This window comes from Homarus americanus, unplaced genomic scaffold (assembly GCF_018991925.1).
Source record: "Homarus americanus isolate GMGI-L3 unplaced genomic scaffold, GMGI_Hamer_2.0 scaffold45299, whole genome shotgun sequence".
Taxonomy (NCBI): domain Eukaryota; kingdom Metazoa; phylum Arthropoda; class Malacostraca; order Decapoda; family Nephropidae; genus Homarus; species Homarus americanus.
In genome coordinates this window covers 739880-759312 of record NW_024753650.1, presented here as the reverse complement: position 1 = coordinate 759312, position 19433 = coordinate 739880, and the positions used below count along the sequence as shown (strand labels likewise).

At 35.9% G+C, this 19433-nt stretch overlaps 1 protein-coding gene across 1 annotated transcript; it reads right to left on the bottom strand.

The window, feature by feature from the left end:
- Positions 1-459: 459 nt before the first annotated feature.
- LOC121855429 (transcriptional repressor protein YY1-like) lies at positions 460-16563 on the bottom strand. The gene is made up of 5 exons (XM_042350366.1): positions 16053-16563; positions 11829-12013; positions 9937-10095; positions 9352-9521; positions 460-3997 (listed from the first exon to the last, which is right to left on the bottom strand). The coding sequence occupies exons 1-5, from the start codon at positions 16477-16479 to the stop codon at positions 3871-3873; spliced, it is 1068 nt and encodes a 355-aa protein (XP_042206300.1). The 5' UTR covers positions 16480-16563; the 3' UTR covers positions 460-3870.
- Between the last annotated feature and the right edge of the window lie 2870 nt (positions 16564-19433).

Here is a 19433-nt window from a genome sequence, read left to right as displayed (position 1 = left end):
ACACTTTGGTACTTTCTGGAAGCTTCCCTTGCAAAATCATGCAGTCATGTATGATGCACAAAAATTTGAATTAAATTGAAAACTTTTTGGGCAAATATTTTGAAGTTTAAGAATGCAATTTGCATCATTGATGCAAATGACTTGATGCGAGTTGCGTCATAAAGCGCGAGTTAAAACCTTTGTATTGGAGAGCAATATTTAATTATTGTAGGTAACAGCAAATAAACAGTTGATAATGACAATTTTGAGGCTGTAAATCTCAGCTGGTCACTTATTTTTGGCAGCGCAGCAGCATAAAAACTAACACATATCCTCCTCCACCTCACCACCTTCCTCATCATTATACACTGGCTTTTTATTACACATCTACCCCTCAGCTGTTATTAAAATATTTTTTTTATTGTACTGTAACAGGTGTTGATGAGGTACATTTAATTTTTGAAGGTAAAAGAAAAACAATTGATAAACATGTACATCTTTTCATCCAAAGGCTAATGAAACAAATATTTCACTGTACTCAAAGAAACTAAAAGACTGGTGTAAATAAACTGTTGTGAGGTACAGTTACAGAAATGTGTTCCATTCCCCCTGTGGTAACCCGTGTCTCCAAACGGCCGACCTATAGCAAACCTATCCACCAATAACGTCTGTCGTTACACGGCCAATACCCATTCATCCATAAACAGCGATACTACTACTGCAACGGTGCCACTTGGAGACACAGGTTACCATAAGGGGGCGAAGGAACACATTTCCCCAACTGTACCATAGAATAACCAACGCCTCAGTGTAGTCACGAGTGTTTATAATACAACAGCATGATCACAGCTGCAGATTCTGAAAGATAATAGACAATATCTTGTCTATGAATATAGGTTGTGTTGGTCATTCATAGTGACAACTTACACCATATGACAAAGGTTCATATCTTTTAATCAAGGCAAGTACAGCCCAAAACTTTAATTATAAATTGAAAATTTGGGGTCGTCTTATATGCCGGTATACTGTGTATGGCACAGTTGGGATATGAAAAATAAAATGGAATCTGGCAATGTATGGGTCATCAAGGAGTCTGCGTCACTGGTCACAGGAGAAAGACACTTGTGCAGTAATACTTCTATGGGCAAGCAAGGCCAACCAATCTACACCAAAATTTCTCATATGAAATACAGTAGTTTATAATTAGTTTAACCTAAATACTACTACTATATGAGCAGTGTTGCAGTCTTTTACATGTTAAGACAAATTATAATCTACAATAAGTTTTAAATCATATATGCCTCTGCCAAATTATAACCAACTCATGATTCTTAGCTCCTGAAAAGTTCTCAGGACAAATTTTATACAGAAACCTCCTGCAATTCATAAACTATACTGTACCACAGTCATTACAGGTCATAATTTTCTGTTTGCTCAAACCATTAAGCATAAGTTCAATCCTGTACCCAGGCAGAGTCAGATGGGTGTTGTCAGTGATGCACACACAGGTACAACTGAATGAGAAGGCAGTCAATCTAACCATTCTCGTGTGGGGATTTCCTTCCGAGAAAACTATGGCAGATGCTTTAAGGGATTCTAGCTTAATGTTGGCTGAATATGCCTTTTTGTGTCATTTAACTCCTTTTGTATTTAAAGTCAAGTGTCAAATGTAGCATCAGTTCTTAATACTGTACCTCATCTCCATCCATCTGTATGCTGTCTTCAAGACTGTGTCACATACAGTAGTATAATTATTGCCAGTTTCAACCAATATTGAACTCCTTAAATGTTATGTAGTTTAATAAGTATCAGATATATTATTCAAATGAACTGACTTCTTTAGTATCAAATGACTTTTGATTAAAAACTATATTTGAATTTAATTTCTCATCCAAAATAGCAGTAGGAAAACAAAGAACCAGACGAAAGCAGAAATAAAATTCTTATCCGTTTCTAATATAAGAACATTGAAAAAAAAAGCACTACATAATTACAAAACCAAAACCTGTTATCTCAGAGGTAGAGTAAGAACAGTACATGAGCACATCCACAAGTGGTGTTGTCAACTGTATTACATACACAATAATGTCTTGGCTGCAAGCCCTAAACAATTATCATATTACAGTACACAAATGAGAATGCCTAAACTGTACACCTAATAACTTTTAGAAAATAAAATCGTACTCATTACAATGACACAAAGCTTCCCAGATTTCTCTAGAATAAAATCCTATATAACTTAAATACTGTACATTTCATTCCCATAAATGTTATGGAAAATTCAGTCTTGCAAAGAAAGCCTTTTACTCATTTACTTGAAATATTTCTTCAAGTATAACTTATGATAACCCGCTCCTCAAGTCCCACAACAAAGTACTGTAAAATAAAATTCTAGGTGAATTGGGTCCACCACATCACTTTGCCCAAAATGGGGAACAGAAGTGTCCAATGATGCAATCAATTTAAACTCTTCTTTTCCTGGCAGTGATTTCAAGCATTGCGACCACACAATACAGTATACTCCCTCTAACCCGGACTCACTTAATCTAGATCCCCTTGCAAACCGGACTGGGGTCCAGCACCAGACACATGTAAACCCAACCAGGGAGAAAACAAACAAAATCCAGTTAGTTTGAGAGAAAGTTCGTGTAACCACGGGCTGCCACTGTGGTGGCACAGGAGGCAATAGAAGTGTCTTAAGAAATATGAACAGTGTACTGTACAGTACATATACGTACGTAGTTGATGAGATTAGCAGTGAGAACATAACCTCCGCTCCACCTTCGGTAGCGTACATTGTGAGTGTCGTACAATCACCTCAAAACTTAACCAAACCAAAATAATTTAATAATTAAGAAGTACTATACTTTATCATTAACATGTACTATGTACTTCTACTTTTCATCAAAAGACATATAATAGCACAGTAAGAATGTGTACCATAAGAAACACTCTTCTACTTTGTACGATTCTCTTGTCACTCTTCTATCATATACTATCATATAAGACTGCAGTCATGAGCTGCAGCTGTAAAGTCTTGGCTAAAAATACAGTAGGTTCAGTGTTCTTAGGTTGGTTGAGTCAGAAATCCCCCACCCTCTTCAATTTTCCCTGCCCAAACTGGACAGGTCTCCCCCTTTAATGAATCCGGATTAGAGAAAGTTTACTGTATATATAATCATTAAATCAAATAAGAATTATCTTAGCTTAACCTGATTCATATAAAAATGTATTTATGACACTTGATAATCCTTCCCCTTGAGAACTCCTGGATCTGCCCCTGCAATTATCTTCCTTTAAATAGAACTTTATAATGATTAAAGAAAAACAAAATAAACAAATACAAAAAATTGGTTAAAGTGCATCAATAAACTTTTGTACTGGTCTGCCATTAGCGGTGCAACTGCTTAATTGTCAACTCATAATATGGCTACAATGCATTTAATGGAACATCATAATCTGCTATTATATTTAAAACATTTTCTGCTGCCACATATTTTTTATTATTACTTTTTGATTGTACATTTTATATACAGTACTGTATTCCGGTAAAAAAAAGTCTTGATAACTTCAGAAATAACAATAAAGAGAATTTATACCAAGTAAAAACTACAAAACAATTTTATTCTTTATTAGTTTCCAAAGCACTGAAGACGACGCTACCTTACTAAAGCCATATTTATATAATTTACAGCAAACAAAACCATCATAATGCACTTATTAACATATCATCACTGTACTGTATTCATCTGTGAAGTGTTCCATTATGTTATGGTTATGCACGAGTTTATATCCACCAGAATCTTGAAAAAGTCAGTTTGTATAGAAAATACACTGGTGCATAACTAATTCTTTTGTCTATTCATTACACCAATTCTTTTTCTGAACAAATTAGCTGGTGTAGATAACAAATTGCTGGTCGTCAGGTGAGGGCATCTCAACCTGTACATACTGTTGAGTGGAGTTGTAGTCTGTCTCGTACTGTGGTGTCGTACTGGCAGCTGCTCGCATGTTATTTCTGTAGAAAAAACAGGTTTCATTAAACATGAATCCATACTATTTGGTAATATAAATGTATATATTGTTCATATAATTACATAATGAGGTACAAAGAGGAGGGATTTGAAACAGTGAAGTCAACAGGTGGGGTCCTGAGTGTGTATGAGGAGGACATGAAGTAGTGCTTGTACTAATTCTTTCATTGATGAGAAACTCAGGTGTTTCATAAAAGCAACAGATCAATACTGACAGCAGTAGTAGAGATGGAAGGTTTAAGAAGCAATATTGGACTTAAAAGAAAAGTAGGGAATTAAAATTAAAAACTATGTGTGGGGTCAACAATTCACTGAAAAGTAAAATGGATTAGAGTGCAATATGATGGTAGGAGCTTATGAAGTGCATGAGAAGCAAGAGATTGTTACAAAGATTTAAGCAGGTGATAATAAGTCACTTGGCTAACTTAAACTTGAGGTGGCCATTCATGTCTGGGTGGACTGTGGGTGCCATGGGTGTAAACCACCGATCCTTAGGACTGTGTAATCTCAATACCTATTAAGACCAAGACAGAAATGAACAGACAATACAATTAAATTAGAGAAGTCTAGAGGTGTCATTCGATAAATTTTGGATCATGAACAGTGGAGTTATTTCATTTTTGACAGTGGTAATGTGATCAAACCTGATGACAACTCCATATACTGTACACTGCATATGCAGGTCAAAGATATGAAAAAATTTTTGTAGATACTGTACTGTTTATCTCCATGTTGTGTTGGCCTTTAACTGCTGCTTTCTACAACCATACTGCACCACTCTCCCAATCTTTTGTCCTCGTCTGAGGTTTTTGTTTCTCTTGAATCTTCCAACTTAAAGTAGGAAGGGAGTAATGTGATAAATAGAGTGATGTAGTATGTACAGTACTGTTTATATAACCTTCAAGAGATACATTGGGCATAAAAGATATCATAATCATCACAGTGTCACTGCCATTTCCCACACTTATGGGGGCTAGCCATGAGGTCCCAGTTGCCATCAAGCAAATTTGAAGCACGTTTTACGGGTGGAAAGCCTTCCTGTTACCAACCCACTTACAGAGTGTGAACTGGGAATTATATATAAGTTTCCAAGCATCCAATTAGCTGGCAAGACCCAGGTGGTTACTCCCATGGTAACCAAAGATTACCCATTGGTTAAGCCTTTGTTGTGTTTTTTATTCTGGCTTGACTCAATAAATTCAAGGTTTTAGAATGCCTTAATAAGAGTGAATCTGCCTCCTCTGTGAGATGCTTTCTCAAGTGTATGAGTCGTCCATCCATTATACAGGCTGACTTAGACAAAATCTTTGCTGCATTAATGAGCCCATCATTCTCAAAGACCTAATAAGATTAAGTCTACTAAGTTTGACAAGATGGAAGGGGATTTGTCACTATAATGGAAAGACACAGGAAAACCATACTCTTATGACTGACGCAATGATGCAAGAGCAAGTTAATACAGGAGAAAATCATGGGCAAAGAAGGCGGGCCAAGCACAGGTGAACAATTTAATGCTTGTGCAGAACAGCTGGAACATTTTTAAGAGATACCAGATAAAGTGTGTTGCTTTCTTGGGGGAGGCTGCCAGAGCTGACCTTGCAGCTGTATAGGAGTTCCAGCCATGTCTCCTTGAGATCACTGAGGAAGAAGGCTACACCCCTGACCAGATGTTTACTGCCGATAAAACTAGTCTATATTGGAAGCAGTTAAGAGAAAAGAACATCTATTCTGAAGAACGAGAAGAAAACACCAGACTTTAAGACTGCCAAACACATCACCCTCCTTCTCTATAAAAATGCTTCTAGGAACCAAGTTGAAGCTTATGTTACTGTCTTGGCATCCAGTGGTTTGGAGGTCTAATATTAAGGCTTGGGTGCCAGCATATTTGTTTGAGCTGTGGTTTCATAATGTGCTGTCCCTTCCATCAAGAGTTAGCTCATATACAAAACCTGGAAGAGAAGGCTTTTATCTCAGTTGGCAACACTTCCTGTCACCAAGAATACATGAACTTTATCAACAAAAATATTCAGATTATATTCCTGTCCGTTGTCTCAACCTTTAGACCGAGAGGAATTATTTCAGGTTAACAGAGTGATAAAGACTTTTGGAAGTCTTACACAATTTGGGATGTCACCAATAATAAGTAGTAGTGCCGAGACCAGTTATCTCCGAACACACTTAATGCTATGTGGCATAACCTGCAGCCTGGGGTTCTCAATGAATTGTATGGGTTTCTTGATATTGACACAGGCATCATTGACATAGTGAAGGTCAATCATTTAGTAGGAGGTGAGGTTTCACTTACTGGAATGTGGATGACAACCATGAAATACATACTGGCCTTCCCTGATGGGAACCTAATGCCTGAGAAACTGCTGCAGCTGACAATTAATGAGTCAGAGACACCTGATCTTATAAGAGTGATGAAGCTTCCACTAAAAGAAAAGCTCACAGACACTGTGTGCTGTACCAGCATGCGGACATGTAAGGTGTGAGACTATTGACTTAGCCTATGATTGTACTTAGAGTCTGGCACTGTTACTGCTTTCTCTTCTTCTCTCACCATCACAACATTCTCAAACAGTACTGTACTATTCTTCCTTGTGCCCAACTCCAACTCATCACAAATGAACTCCTCTACAACATACAGTATTTATTGTACGTATTTAAGTGTCACATTTAAATTTTTCCAAAAAAGGGATATTTGGCCCCATATGCTGTTTTACCATTAACTATTCAATACAATTACTGTACTGTATTTGGATTTAATTTCTTTGCAACTTATTTAAGAACCAAAACTCAGGAAAAACTGAGGATTAGCTCCACCAACCAGGAGCATGTGCAAAAAATCCCAAATTTGCATACAGTACCAGTAATACCCTTTTACCTCAAATGACAGTTTTACAGAATGAAAGTGAGCGGCTGATATAACTTGAAACCGGAGCCCTGTAGTTTCACCACATACTGTACAGCACAATTGTTGCCAATTTAGTTGTGTTTATATACTTTAAGATATTTGTACAGTAAACATAAATTTTACTCGGGTATTTTTTGACATTGTAACTAAAGACTTGTCAGTGAACACATTAGTTTGTGGGTTACAGGTTAATGCAATCAGGTCAGCTGGCTGTAGTGTGCAGTAATTCAGCAATGACTTTAAGGTTAATGTATACTATACTATAATTGTATACTATACATATTTGTTACTAAAGGAAAAATAAGTTTTCATTTTATAGCACTGGGGTTGAGCCATGATGTGTATTTTATGAAACCAATATTTTTAGAAAAAAATATTGACACCCTGTAATTACTGCGCTTTAACATTATATGGTTTTTTATTTTTTTATTTAGATGATTGTCATATACAGTGATCCCTCGGTTAACGAGCGCCTCGGTTAACGAATTACCTTCCATAAGATTCTTCTCTTCGGTTAACGAGCAAACCTTAAGTTAACGAATTCCTTACGAATTTTTCCCAACATGTTTTCGCCTGCAATTGGCTGCCCACCAGCTGTAGTATTAGTCCGCCAATAAAGTAATCGGTTTTAGGGCTTAAATTCCTTACCATTTTAGTAAATATCAAGAAGGTTGTGCAGTACTATTCAATAATTTTAAAAGTTTTATATTAAATTGTTTAGTCATTTTAACAATTATTGAACATAATTGAAGTACAGGAAACTATTTTTTTGTGCGCCAAACAGCCACTCAACACACCAAGCTTGGCGTCAGTTTGTTTACCAGTTCAGAGGAGGGAACATCTTATTTGAGACTCTTCAACATAAATGCTTTTTTTTGTGTTTCCAGTCAAATTATTGGTCATTTTGAAATACATTTTACATATTGACAATATATAGCGCAGTGCAGTGTTGATTTAAAGAAAATAATCTTGAATTACACCAAGTGAACTAAAATTTTATGGGTGAAATGGCGGCATGGGGCGACTTCTCTTCCACCCCCACTGCCTTCTCTTCTCCCTTCTCCTCCACCCTCATTCTAATTCCCATTATCATCATCAACCAGGAGCCTTCTACATGCACACCTCAAAGTGTACCTTACTGCATTTATTTTTAGTTTGTAATTTTCGGTGAGCTGGAGCCAATTACCCAAAAACCCATTGAAACAATGGTTTCGGTTAACGCGCAACCTTCTGGAATGAATTGTGCTCGTTAACCAATGGACCACTGTAAAGTACAAGCAGTCCCCAAGCTACAAGCACCCACACTTACAAATGAGATCCAAATACTGTATATTCATCACAAAAATCTGAAGCTAAAATCCTTTTTTTTTTTACATTACAATACTTTCATGATTCTATTAACATTACTTTATTTACATTATTTGTTATGTATGGGATATCATTGTTATTTTGTATGGGCAGGGTTGTGCTTTAACCTAACCTAAACTATGGAATTAACACTGTTCCAACTTACAAACAGGGTCCAGATATGTAACCCGTTCGTAACTCGGAGACTACCTGTACTGTACTGTATATTATAATGAATTACGGATGGGAGTTATCTTTAACTCTGGTGATGTTACAATGAGATTTGGAGCAATTCCTGATCACTTGTTCAAAAATGAATTCATAAGAAAGTTTAGAAAAAGATTTACTGGTAATCTATTTTAAATAAATTATCAATATCCGGTTTGTTTTTCAGCTAATTAACCTCTAGATCTCTGACTTTGCCATTCTCCCTATTTTCTAAAACTGGCCAGTCTGTGTCACTTTTTTATACAGGATTTGTAACCCCTGGATCACATTTTGCCAAGAGCTATCTTAAATTAGTTTCTGACTGGCATATTCTGAGTAACATGATGAATACATAAATGCACACACGAATGCACACAGAACAATTACGCTGCCTATGTCATACCTCCTATGAAGGTTTAATGGAAGTAAGGTACAGTAACCCACTTAAGTCCTGTCCACAAATCCTGAGATTCAGACAAGTGAACCTGAAGCAGTGGACAATGATGCATTATTCTGTCCATAAATAACTCGGATTCATAAGTTATGGTTCGTGGGTCAGAGAGGCTGGAATCATGAACAGACACACAGACTCTCACTTCACTGACTGTCATTAATTCACTCATTTTCACTGTTTTAATAAGGGTGTTCTGCTATGATACTACTACACTTCCACAAAAGTCTAGAATACCAATGTTAGGTCAAAATCATTCTTCAGTATTTTACTTTTTTATTTATATTTTTTATTAGCACTGAGCCCTAAAAGATAGTATGCACATTTACTATTACTAATTTTAAATAGTGGTGGTATTATAGTTAGTTACCGGTAGTTAGTTTTACTTAACATAAGAAAACAACCTTGCAACTTACTTCGCTTTGGCATGGGTGAGAATATGTGACTTGAGGTTGGTGCTCTGAGCAAATTTCTTATTACATCCATCAAATGGACAAACATAAGGTCGATCTCCGGTGTGAATTCGTACATGAGTTCGTAGATTAAAATCTAGCGAAAACCTCTTGCCACACCCTTCAAACGTACACTGAAATATAATGATTAAGTTATGAGGCAAAACAATAATTTGAGCTCATTTATACACAATTCAGCTTGACAAAGATATAAAACAAACTTCATTGACAAAACAAAAATATATAATACATAAGTCTCCTCATTACCAATGTATGCTTATACGTATAGGTACAGTGCATAGGACTACATTAGTAGCAAGCATTATAATCTAACCAATATCTGAATCAAAGCTTACCGTAAACCCATTTTTTTACAATTTTCTTAAGTTTACCCCTTATGATTGAGGACAGCTGGTCTTAAGGATACCTAAGTGAGGTTTTGCTTAAAGTGAAGTTCCTGTCAAGATAACAATAACCAATGCCAGACCTCCAGTGTTGCACATTACTCCACCCCATTATAACAGAGAAACACCAAGGGAGTTCATTTACCTGAAAAGGCTTTTCTCCTGTATGTACAAGCTGGTGCCTCTTGAGTTTGGAAGATTCCACAAAAGCTTTACCACATTCAGCACAAACATGTACTCTAGGGCCATGAGTATGTAAATGTTTTCGCATTGCGGAGTTATCACGAAACATTTTATTACATCCCTGTTGAAAGAAAATTACACTATGAAATAAACTGTTTTAAGAAGTGATTAGAATCTGTCATAACTTTATAATACTGTACATTAAAATCATACATATCTAAACTGTTATTCAGAATGCTATCTCACATTACACAGCAGAATGGCGAAATTATCTTAATTTTTTAATAACATTATGGTCACTAAAAACACACACACACACACACACACACACACACACACACACACACGTGTAAGCCTTGGCAGTAAGCACAATTACTAGGCATGTACTGTGTACTGTACTGCATCGCCACTTTAATGCACTGATTTGCCTCCTTTAAATATCTCTTCTTGATAAACATTATTATTGAGTTGTTTTCCCCTATGTTTATCAGTTTCTCATTTAATTCATGATAATTTTCTCCAGTATTAAAGACTTTAATCTGAGCTTCCACTTAATTCCTCCTTTCTTCTAAAACCAAACAAGAAAAAATGTCTCAGTTCAACAACAGTGTTCAGTGAATCTTGCCATGTCTCTTAACTTTCTGCTTCACTTCATGTATTAATAATAATCTCTTACTGTATTGTAATGACTTTACCTTTTGCTTCCCCTTTAAGCTGCTGTTTAATCCTTATAATAAAAACTGAGAAATACATTAAAAATACAGTGATGTAATACAGTAGAATTACAGTAATCAGGACACTCATGAGACCTGACTATGGTTCAAGATTTTATTATTTAACAAAGTCAGTAAATTTTATAAGAACATGTTTAAAAACTAATGCTAATATATAGTACCTGTACCCTACATTAATATCTGATTGGAGCTGTACTCACCATACCAGACACCTACTGACCTGAACTTATTATTAACACATAACCTTGAATGAACTGAGCTTTGGGACATTAAGTTAAGACCCCTGTGGTTCCAACTCCAGATGTTAGTCCCCCCCCCTCCTTCCATGTCCAAGTTAGCAGTAATAAGACTTGGAGTTTGTTATTCTGCCTTGCTACAAGGCTGCCCTGTCACTTAAACGTGCGACCTTGTAAGAGTACGAGTCATAGATGTACAGTGTTCTAATTATAGGAACTTTTGAGATGTCTGGGATGTCCACACTCTCCACATTATTCAGGTGGTATTTAACGGAAATACAGAGTAATTTATTCATGACTGAAAAATAATGTTCGCACCATAAGGTGTCCTGATGTTGAGGAGCCTCTGTACAGTATTTTGTTCTTTAGTCTTTGTGCAGATTCTATTAGGTTCTTCTCTCTCTCTCTCTCTCTCTCCATCAAACACAACATGTTTTGCTTTCAGTATTCATATTCAACATTTTTCCATTGCACACACTATAATCTCATCCAAGTAGCTGCCAGTCTTAAGTCTGGCACCTGACACATTACAAGAGAGCCTCTTAATCATCACTTCCTACCACAGTACTTTACACTCTGCCATCTATAACTTCACTTTATTCATTAGACAACCTTAATTCTATATAGTACTGTATATTTATACAGTATACATCTGTTAAATCATCTACTTTAACTCAAGTCCTACACTCCTTTAAAATTTTGTACTGTGAATAGTCAATTTCTTATACGTACTGTATACAGTATCAAAATAATTCACTAACTTGGAAAAAATCCATTTCATCCCTCTGGTTTCCACACCTCAAGTGATGTCTACTACAACAGTACAGTACAGTACTGTACTGTATTCTTGTGGGCAGGCAGGCAACTTATGGTCATGTACAAACCTTGTGAGGACATGCAATTGTTCTAGCAATGTCATCAGAACTAGACTTCTTTGGCTTAATCTTAGCAAACTCTGCTAGTTGTTTGGGGTCAGAGAGATCAACTCCAGGTATACCAGCCAATTTCTTGTTTGATCCAGCCATGTACTCTGTGTAGTCTGGGTCAGGCTCGGGGTTACTGAGGTCATCTGGAAATACCAAATTCTGGTTTGGTAAGTGAATCCTCTTAACACTAATGAACAACAATGATAATGAAATAATGAAAATAACCCTTAACTAATTAAATGGATAACTGTATGAAAATGTGGCCTTGACAATAATAAAAACACTTAAATGATAATAAAACTGTACTGTCTACTGGAATACTGTATTGATATAAATGGCCCCAAGTAATAACAAAAGAAACACCAAATTGTAAAATTATATGAAAGTCTAACCTTAGTGAACCTGAGGCAAGGTAGTGCAGGGAAGTACTGTACACAACTTTTGTAAGAAGTGTAAAGGAAAGTATGGGCTTACAGATCTGTTAACCAATAAAAGAGGAATACTGTACATTACATATATGTACTGTACTGTATATCATTAATCATTAAATAAAAAAACTGAATGAATTACTATTACTGGTATAGAATACTGTACCTGTAGTTACTGTAAATGAAATTATGCAAATAAGATTGATCATAATGTTAAGTACAGTAGTACAGTATTGTACTGTAATAACAAACTACTGTATACTGTATCATTTTTTTTTAGTTTTCAGGGTTTTCCAATGAAAAATGAGAAAAAATTAAATTAACCTACCTGACCATAATATTTTGGGCCTTGAAGACGTAAATAAAAATTTTTTTAAGGCTTTTAAGCTCAATGTTTCATCACACCAGCTGTTAGTGGACCTCTTGTCTTTGTCAACTTTATTCAGATTCATTTATGTATTTCTCATTTCTAACACATCAGCTTACTAGCTGTTTGTGCTGTCAGTCTGTTCTTTGTTACTGTACAGGGTACTGTACTTTGTTACAACCTTCACTGTCCAATGTTAAAAGAAACCGGAGTACCCTGTAGCTGTACCCGGAGCAAACTTGTCATGTTTGGTAGTGAGGATCACAATGGATAACGCCCTTCTCACATTTGTCCTGGGCTGGGGATCAAACCCGGGATATAGTGTTGAGAGGCTCGTGCATTACCCCTCGACTTTTGTTCAGGGGACAGGAGTGTGGGGTACACATATTAAACAAACAAGTGATACAGTACATAAAAAAAGCCAGCAGACAGAAAAATCAAATGCCCATTTATTGCCTCTTAACTGGCATAAATTTTAAGTTATAGGTCTATATTGGTAAAAGGATTTTATTGAATTTGTAGACATAAACAAATAATTACAGGCACTAATATTTTTTACACTGTAGCAAGCCCATTCCTGCTATACTGTATTGGAGTGAGCCTAAGCTTTAGCAAACAGAGCCATTACTTACATTCACTGACAACCATTCCCTATAGACTACTAACATAATCTCCAAAACTACAGGTACTGTACTTAATGTCATGCACACCTGTCAGTCATACACATCAATAAACTGGGGTAAAAAAAAAGGGTACATTTCTTATTTATATTAAGAGTATTTATCATACCTTAATTGTATGGAGTAATATAAAAATACAATATAGTACAATTCAAGTATTTTATTAAAAAGTGAATATGATTACTGTATATACAGTATAGATGTACAGTTGCTCACAATTATAGTGTTCCACCCCTCGGTGGCCTTTCAACCAAGGGGTGGAACACTATACTGTACATTACCTGTGGACAACTATACTGTACCTGCCGTTAACCATCTGGCTACCATCACATGATTTTATTCAGCTTAGGGAAACCTTCAACAGCCAAAGGGTTAAATGAATGGATAAATATTATTCGGTTTTCATTAATTATGTGAATTAATTAATACAGTACCAAAGTAAGTGTTGTAACTTACATGTGATTAGCCCAAAGTCACTCTTGCATTAATATCATTACAAATTTGCCTGGTATTTTAAAATCAACTCGCCCTTAGTACATTTCCATTAACATTCTAAGGAGAACAATTATACAGAAATTACGAATATTTAATAGCTTACAAAAGTTGTACATCAAAATTAGCCTTAGTGTGACCTTTTAATACAAGATTTCTTTTTGTTATTCTGCAAATAATACAAAGCTAAAGCTGGTATAACAAACTTTATGACTCACAACAAGTAACTACTGTATACAGTAAACCTTGAATACAAAATTCAGTCATGTGAAATAATTGATACCTCCTTAACCATACTTTAGTGCACTGTACAATACTGCATACTGTATATAAATGTAAAATCAAGAGATATGGAAAAAGTTACAAAGCCACACCATATGTTTCTTAGCTAGGGGTACTACAGGCAGGTAAATAATGAATAAATTAATAAATCATAAACAATTACTGCTCTCTTTTTATTTTCAATTACCTTACATGATACTGTACTCTACTGTACTTTGATTTTCCTACGAATAAACTTCATGACATTACCCAAATAAATTTACAGGAAAAGTTCACACCAAAACACAATCTTTTAATATAAACTTTACAATATACAGTACACATTATCCACAGTACAGTCACCCAAAAAAGTCCTGTCACCTCTCATCCTGAACCATGAACCCTAAGATTCAGACTCCGGAATCCGAAGCATTTATGGACAGAATATTGTATCAATGTCCACTACTCCGGGTTCACGAGTCTGAATCTCGGGGTTCGTGGTTCAGGATGAGAGGCGACTGGACTTTTTTGGGTGACTGTACGTGACGTTGATGTTATAATGTTACTTTACTTTATCCACTGATTGACCTGTTAGCTGCGAAGTTATTGCTGTGTTCAACAACCTCTAGTTTAGTATCACACTAGTCCATAAACAATATAAAATCAGATGAAACTCTATACAGTACAGTACCATTGCACTATCTTTAATTTGTCCGAAGAAGTATACTGTGCTGAATTTTCAAATGTTCTTCTTCAGTCAGTATTTCCCCTACACCAATTTAATACAAAATTAAATAAACAGTATGTGGTCTAACTAGTGATAATTAATACAGTACAAACTAATTTAAGATTAAATAATAAAACTGACTCATTAACAATAATCTTTTGTAGTTATACAGTACTGAAATTCTCAACTTAAAAATAGTTCACTTGGCAGTTATTTATATCAAGATGGAAGAATGATAGATTAACAAAAGAATAAAAAAGTTCTGGCAAGTCTTCCTTTATTTGAATGTTATGTCCAAATACTTATTTAAATTTATTCAACCTTAATGAAATACAATACAGTATACAGTAACTATCAGTTTTACTTAAGATCACAATAATTTTTGTGAATACCTGTATTTACAATACATAACCTATGCTAAATTTCTAGTTTATCAAGATTCCAAAATTATCACTGATTCCACAGAAAAACAGATAAAATTAATTTATCTCAGCACAGGATTGTATTTGGCCACTTTTTATGTTCCCAATTAATATAACCTTTTATTTTAAATTAATTTCATCTATTCTAGTATCTCAGTTAATCATCTTTTGTCACTTTTCAGGTCTGAGAACATGAAGCAGTGACAGTAGCCTGACAATAGGATCATTATTGGGTTTTTAAAATGTGGCCCGGGCGGAGATCTGGCACCAGTGCATCAGCCTCAGGCCCAAGGTCGGTCCACCGAGATGGCCCAACCTGATCTGAAATTCTAAAGTGCCCTGACTAATTTCTGTTAACCTTGTCGCTCTCAAACCTCCATATATATTATAAATGGGATAGCAAATAGGGAAAAAATAACTTTCCGGAAATGTTTAAATATATTTGAAGGTTAAACATTCCAAAATATAAGGAGCAAACCCACACGTCTACATGAAAATGGCGACCGTCCGCCATTGTTGCTACTCCGCCATATTTCGGTGCCATATTTAACATGGCTGCGCCCAGTCCTTCATGGCGGACACAAAACAAAAACAAACATTGAAACTCCAAACATAACATCGCTAAATCAAGTGAACTTAACGATAATAGACCACCAATCAGCCAGCAAGACTAGCTTATCGATCTTTTGGCAAGGAAGACAAAGACTTCTACGTCGTATTCCCTTTATCCCGACAGTAAAGGAGTATTAGGACAGCCCATCTACACCATAGCTTCTACAAATTTCACTAAATAATCAGTTCTTACCTTCGTCAACCCCAGACGACCACATGGTGACGGAAAATTCTCCTTCTAAAGTCTTGATTTGGACTTGTTTTTGTTCCCACTTCTGCCCGACACTGGCGATTGAGGTGAACTCGTCTATTTCTCTTCTTCGTTTTTGTCCTTTTTTATGGTGTTTTTTAGAGGGGCCAGGAGAAGACTCCACACATACATCATTGTCCACAGGTACGGGAATTTCGTAAGGGATTTCCTGTTCACCGACAACTTCTTCCTGGGTTTGGAAAATTATCTCTTCCCGTCCAGGTTCAGGTAACTGTTGGAGAGCTATAATCGGTTCTCCATCGTATGTTTCTATGGTTTCTACGGGCATATCCACTGGTATAGCTTCTATCTCAACTTCCTGTATCTCTGGCTGCACTTCTACCTCCGTTACAAAGTCGGAGGAAGCCATTTTCCACAGGTAACAACGTTGTTGAACGCCGCTGTTCACCACAACACCTCCTCCACTATTGCCAGTTGTCCATTCTTACTCCAGCACCCGCTGCAACACACCACCATTATTCCAATCATCTTTATTTCTCGAAATATTTACTAAAAAATATATGTAATTATTCTCTTATAAGTATAATCATAATTAAATATCTCACAAAACTTTTAGGATATAGTTAATCGGAATATCGTGGACATAGGAAATATTAGGAACATGAACACTATCTGGGAACTGGTTACTCACACCTCGGAGTTGAATGTGAGCGCATGACGTCAGCCAGCGGCAAGTTTGACTGAGAGGAATTTCCACCTGCTAGTGTCAAGTGTGTTAATGGCAATACTTAATAACTCTTATGATGAAGATTCTGGACGAAGACTTCAACTCTGTATGTCCAGGTCTTCATCCATTTGCGAGGCATAAGTGGCGTTACTAAATATTTAGAGCTTAAAATAGATCGATATGGCATTTAATCAGTTCAATAAAGATTGTCATTCAAGTACACAGTGGTTCAGCATAACATACGTAGACAACCAACCAAGTTAAGGTTGATTTAATCGTTTTTACAAGTATTTTGTGATTTAACAAAAATATGGGATATCTTTTTATAATAATTATGGAACTGTAGTTTTCGTGTAGAATAGTGATTTGTGTAATTTTCAGTTTGTAGGTGTAAGTGACAGTAGTAGTATCATTATTATTAGTACTTATAAAAATACTGTACACATAGTCTAGGATAAAGATGAGGAATACGGTAACCCTATGTTTATTGACTTAATAGGTTTGGCTAGGAAATATCTGGTTAAATAAAATTCAAAAGGCCTAGATAGTTAACAAATACATCACATATAATATTAAGCTACGAGTATTCTTTTACTTACACTTCCACGAGGATTTTTTTTTAGGAGTACATGTTTTATGCAACGCACGTGTTTGGCGAGATATCCGCTCGGGAAGGTCTACGTTTTTCACGAGGTTACGTTTCTCCTGAGAGACGTTTGTGTCGAGACATTTTTTCACTGGGTACGTTTTCCCTGAGACGACAGAGGATGCTTCAAGTTATGTGGTCACGACACCGCCTTACTCTAGGGATATAATTTTGCCCTTTACATATCATATAACTTAATATTGATTCATATGTGTAAGGTGAACATATAAAAAGCTGAAAAACACCCGATAATTCTATTCGTTTAATTGTACAGTACAGTATTACCATAGCTTCCGTTTTCTATGAGATGGACCTGATACTATTCAAAACACATTACAGGCAGTTTATTTGTGGTTTACTGTATTATTTAATTGCCATACAAGTACAATACATACCCAGAATAAACGGACATATATGAAGATAAACGAAGGTGACGGAATATGCTTAGTTGTAAGCCTATTTACAGCTGTAGACGGTTGGTATACTAAGCCTAACCACATTAAAATTAAACAAAAATATTAATTTGAAAATACATAACCGATGAACCTACAGAAAGAAAAGAGACTCCATAATACTGACCAAATGACCAGGACATCTTGTATTGAAGTCATCCACGTTTATTTCATCTGCACTCTATACATTATTCTTGTTGAATCAATGTAAACTTATATGAAGATTTGACAGAATATCTATCTATCTATCTATCTATCTATTATATACGAACTCTACAGTCGTAACATAAGAAAGTAAGTATAATTTACCGATACCGTGTGTGTGTATTTCTGGCTGCAGGAGTGCGCTGAGAAGAAAGGAGATCCGGTAAATAATAATAAGGGTAGCCTATAATAATTATAAAATCGATTTAACATAACTCTTGTCAACCTCCTGGACCCTTACATTTTGGGCCCCTTTTTACCTTCATGGTCCCTTGATATTTGTGGTCTATGTTTTTTGTTGTTGTTTTTGCCTTTCTATGCCCTTGTTATTTTGGGACCCTTGTCGCCCTTGTGGCCTCCCTAATACTTTATAATATGGCATAACCCCCTCTCTCTCTCTCTCTTCAAGGCTCCACTGACAGCGGGAATTTGTACTAGTAAACCAATTGCCTTTGTCCCACTTGCAGTATTTGAGGAAGATAAATCGAGTCCTATTTTTTTTTGGGGGGGGGGGGGTGCACTCTACTGGCTTTAAGGCTTGGTGTTAGCGGGAGACAGGTTGTGTAGTGTTCTGCTGGGTTAAATGTGTAGTTAGAGGGTCAGTTAATACTAAATTATTAAAACGAATCAACCAAACTCAACCCACATAAACTAGCCTAGCCTTACATAATCTAATCTACCCTAACCTAACCTGCATAATCTAACCTAACATACTGTACCTACCTAACCAACACAACATAACCTAACCATATCTATCCTACCTTACCTAATTTAAAGCTCTTACAGTATATTTAGTTATAGGTTTAGTATATTAGTTTAAGTTTGGATAATTCGTCTTGTCTCCAGACTGAAGTATTTGTTGTAAAAAATGAAAAAAAAACTTGGTATATTCTTTCTACAAATGTACTAACGCTTCTTACTTATAGCATAGTCAATAATCACAAGGATAGATTTACATGAAGTGTAAAAAATACCGTGTAATTAATACATAAATAAAGTGTGATTATTCAGGGTTAAATCAAATTACAATAACCATCCACTACAACGGCTGAAGAGTAGCGTCATATTTTTGTCAAGAAACATTGGAACAGAATCGTAATATTAGATGATCATTTAGTGAAAATGGCCCCGGGTGATTTAGGTTCAATTTTCTTAGTGGATTGTCTCTATTTACCCCCGGACAATCTTGTTGCTGATTTGCATCGGTAGTCACGTCAACGATTTACAGTCCCATGTTGTAATACACGGAAGATACACAGATAAATCATGCGAGTCTGCTGGCCGAGAACAACGCCAACAGCAGAGCCAGATGCAAGGTTGTCCCAGCTTTAGCT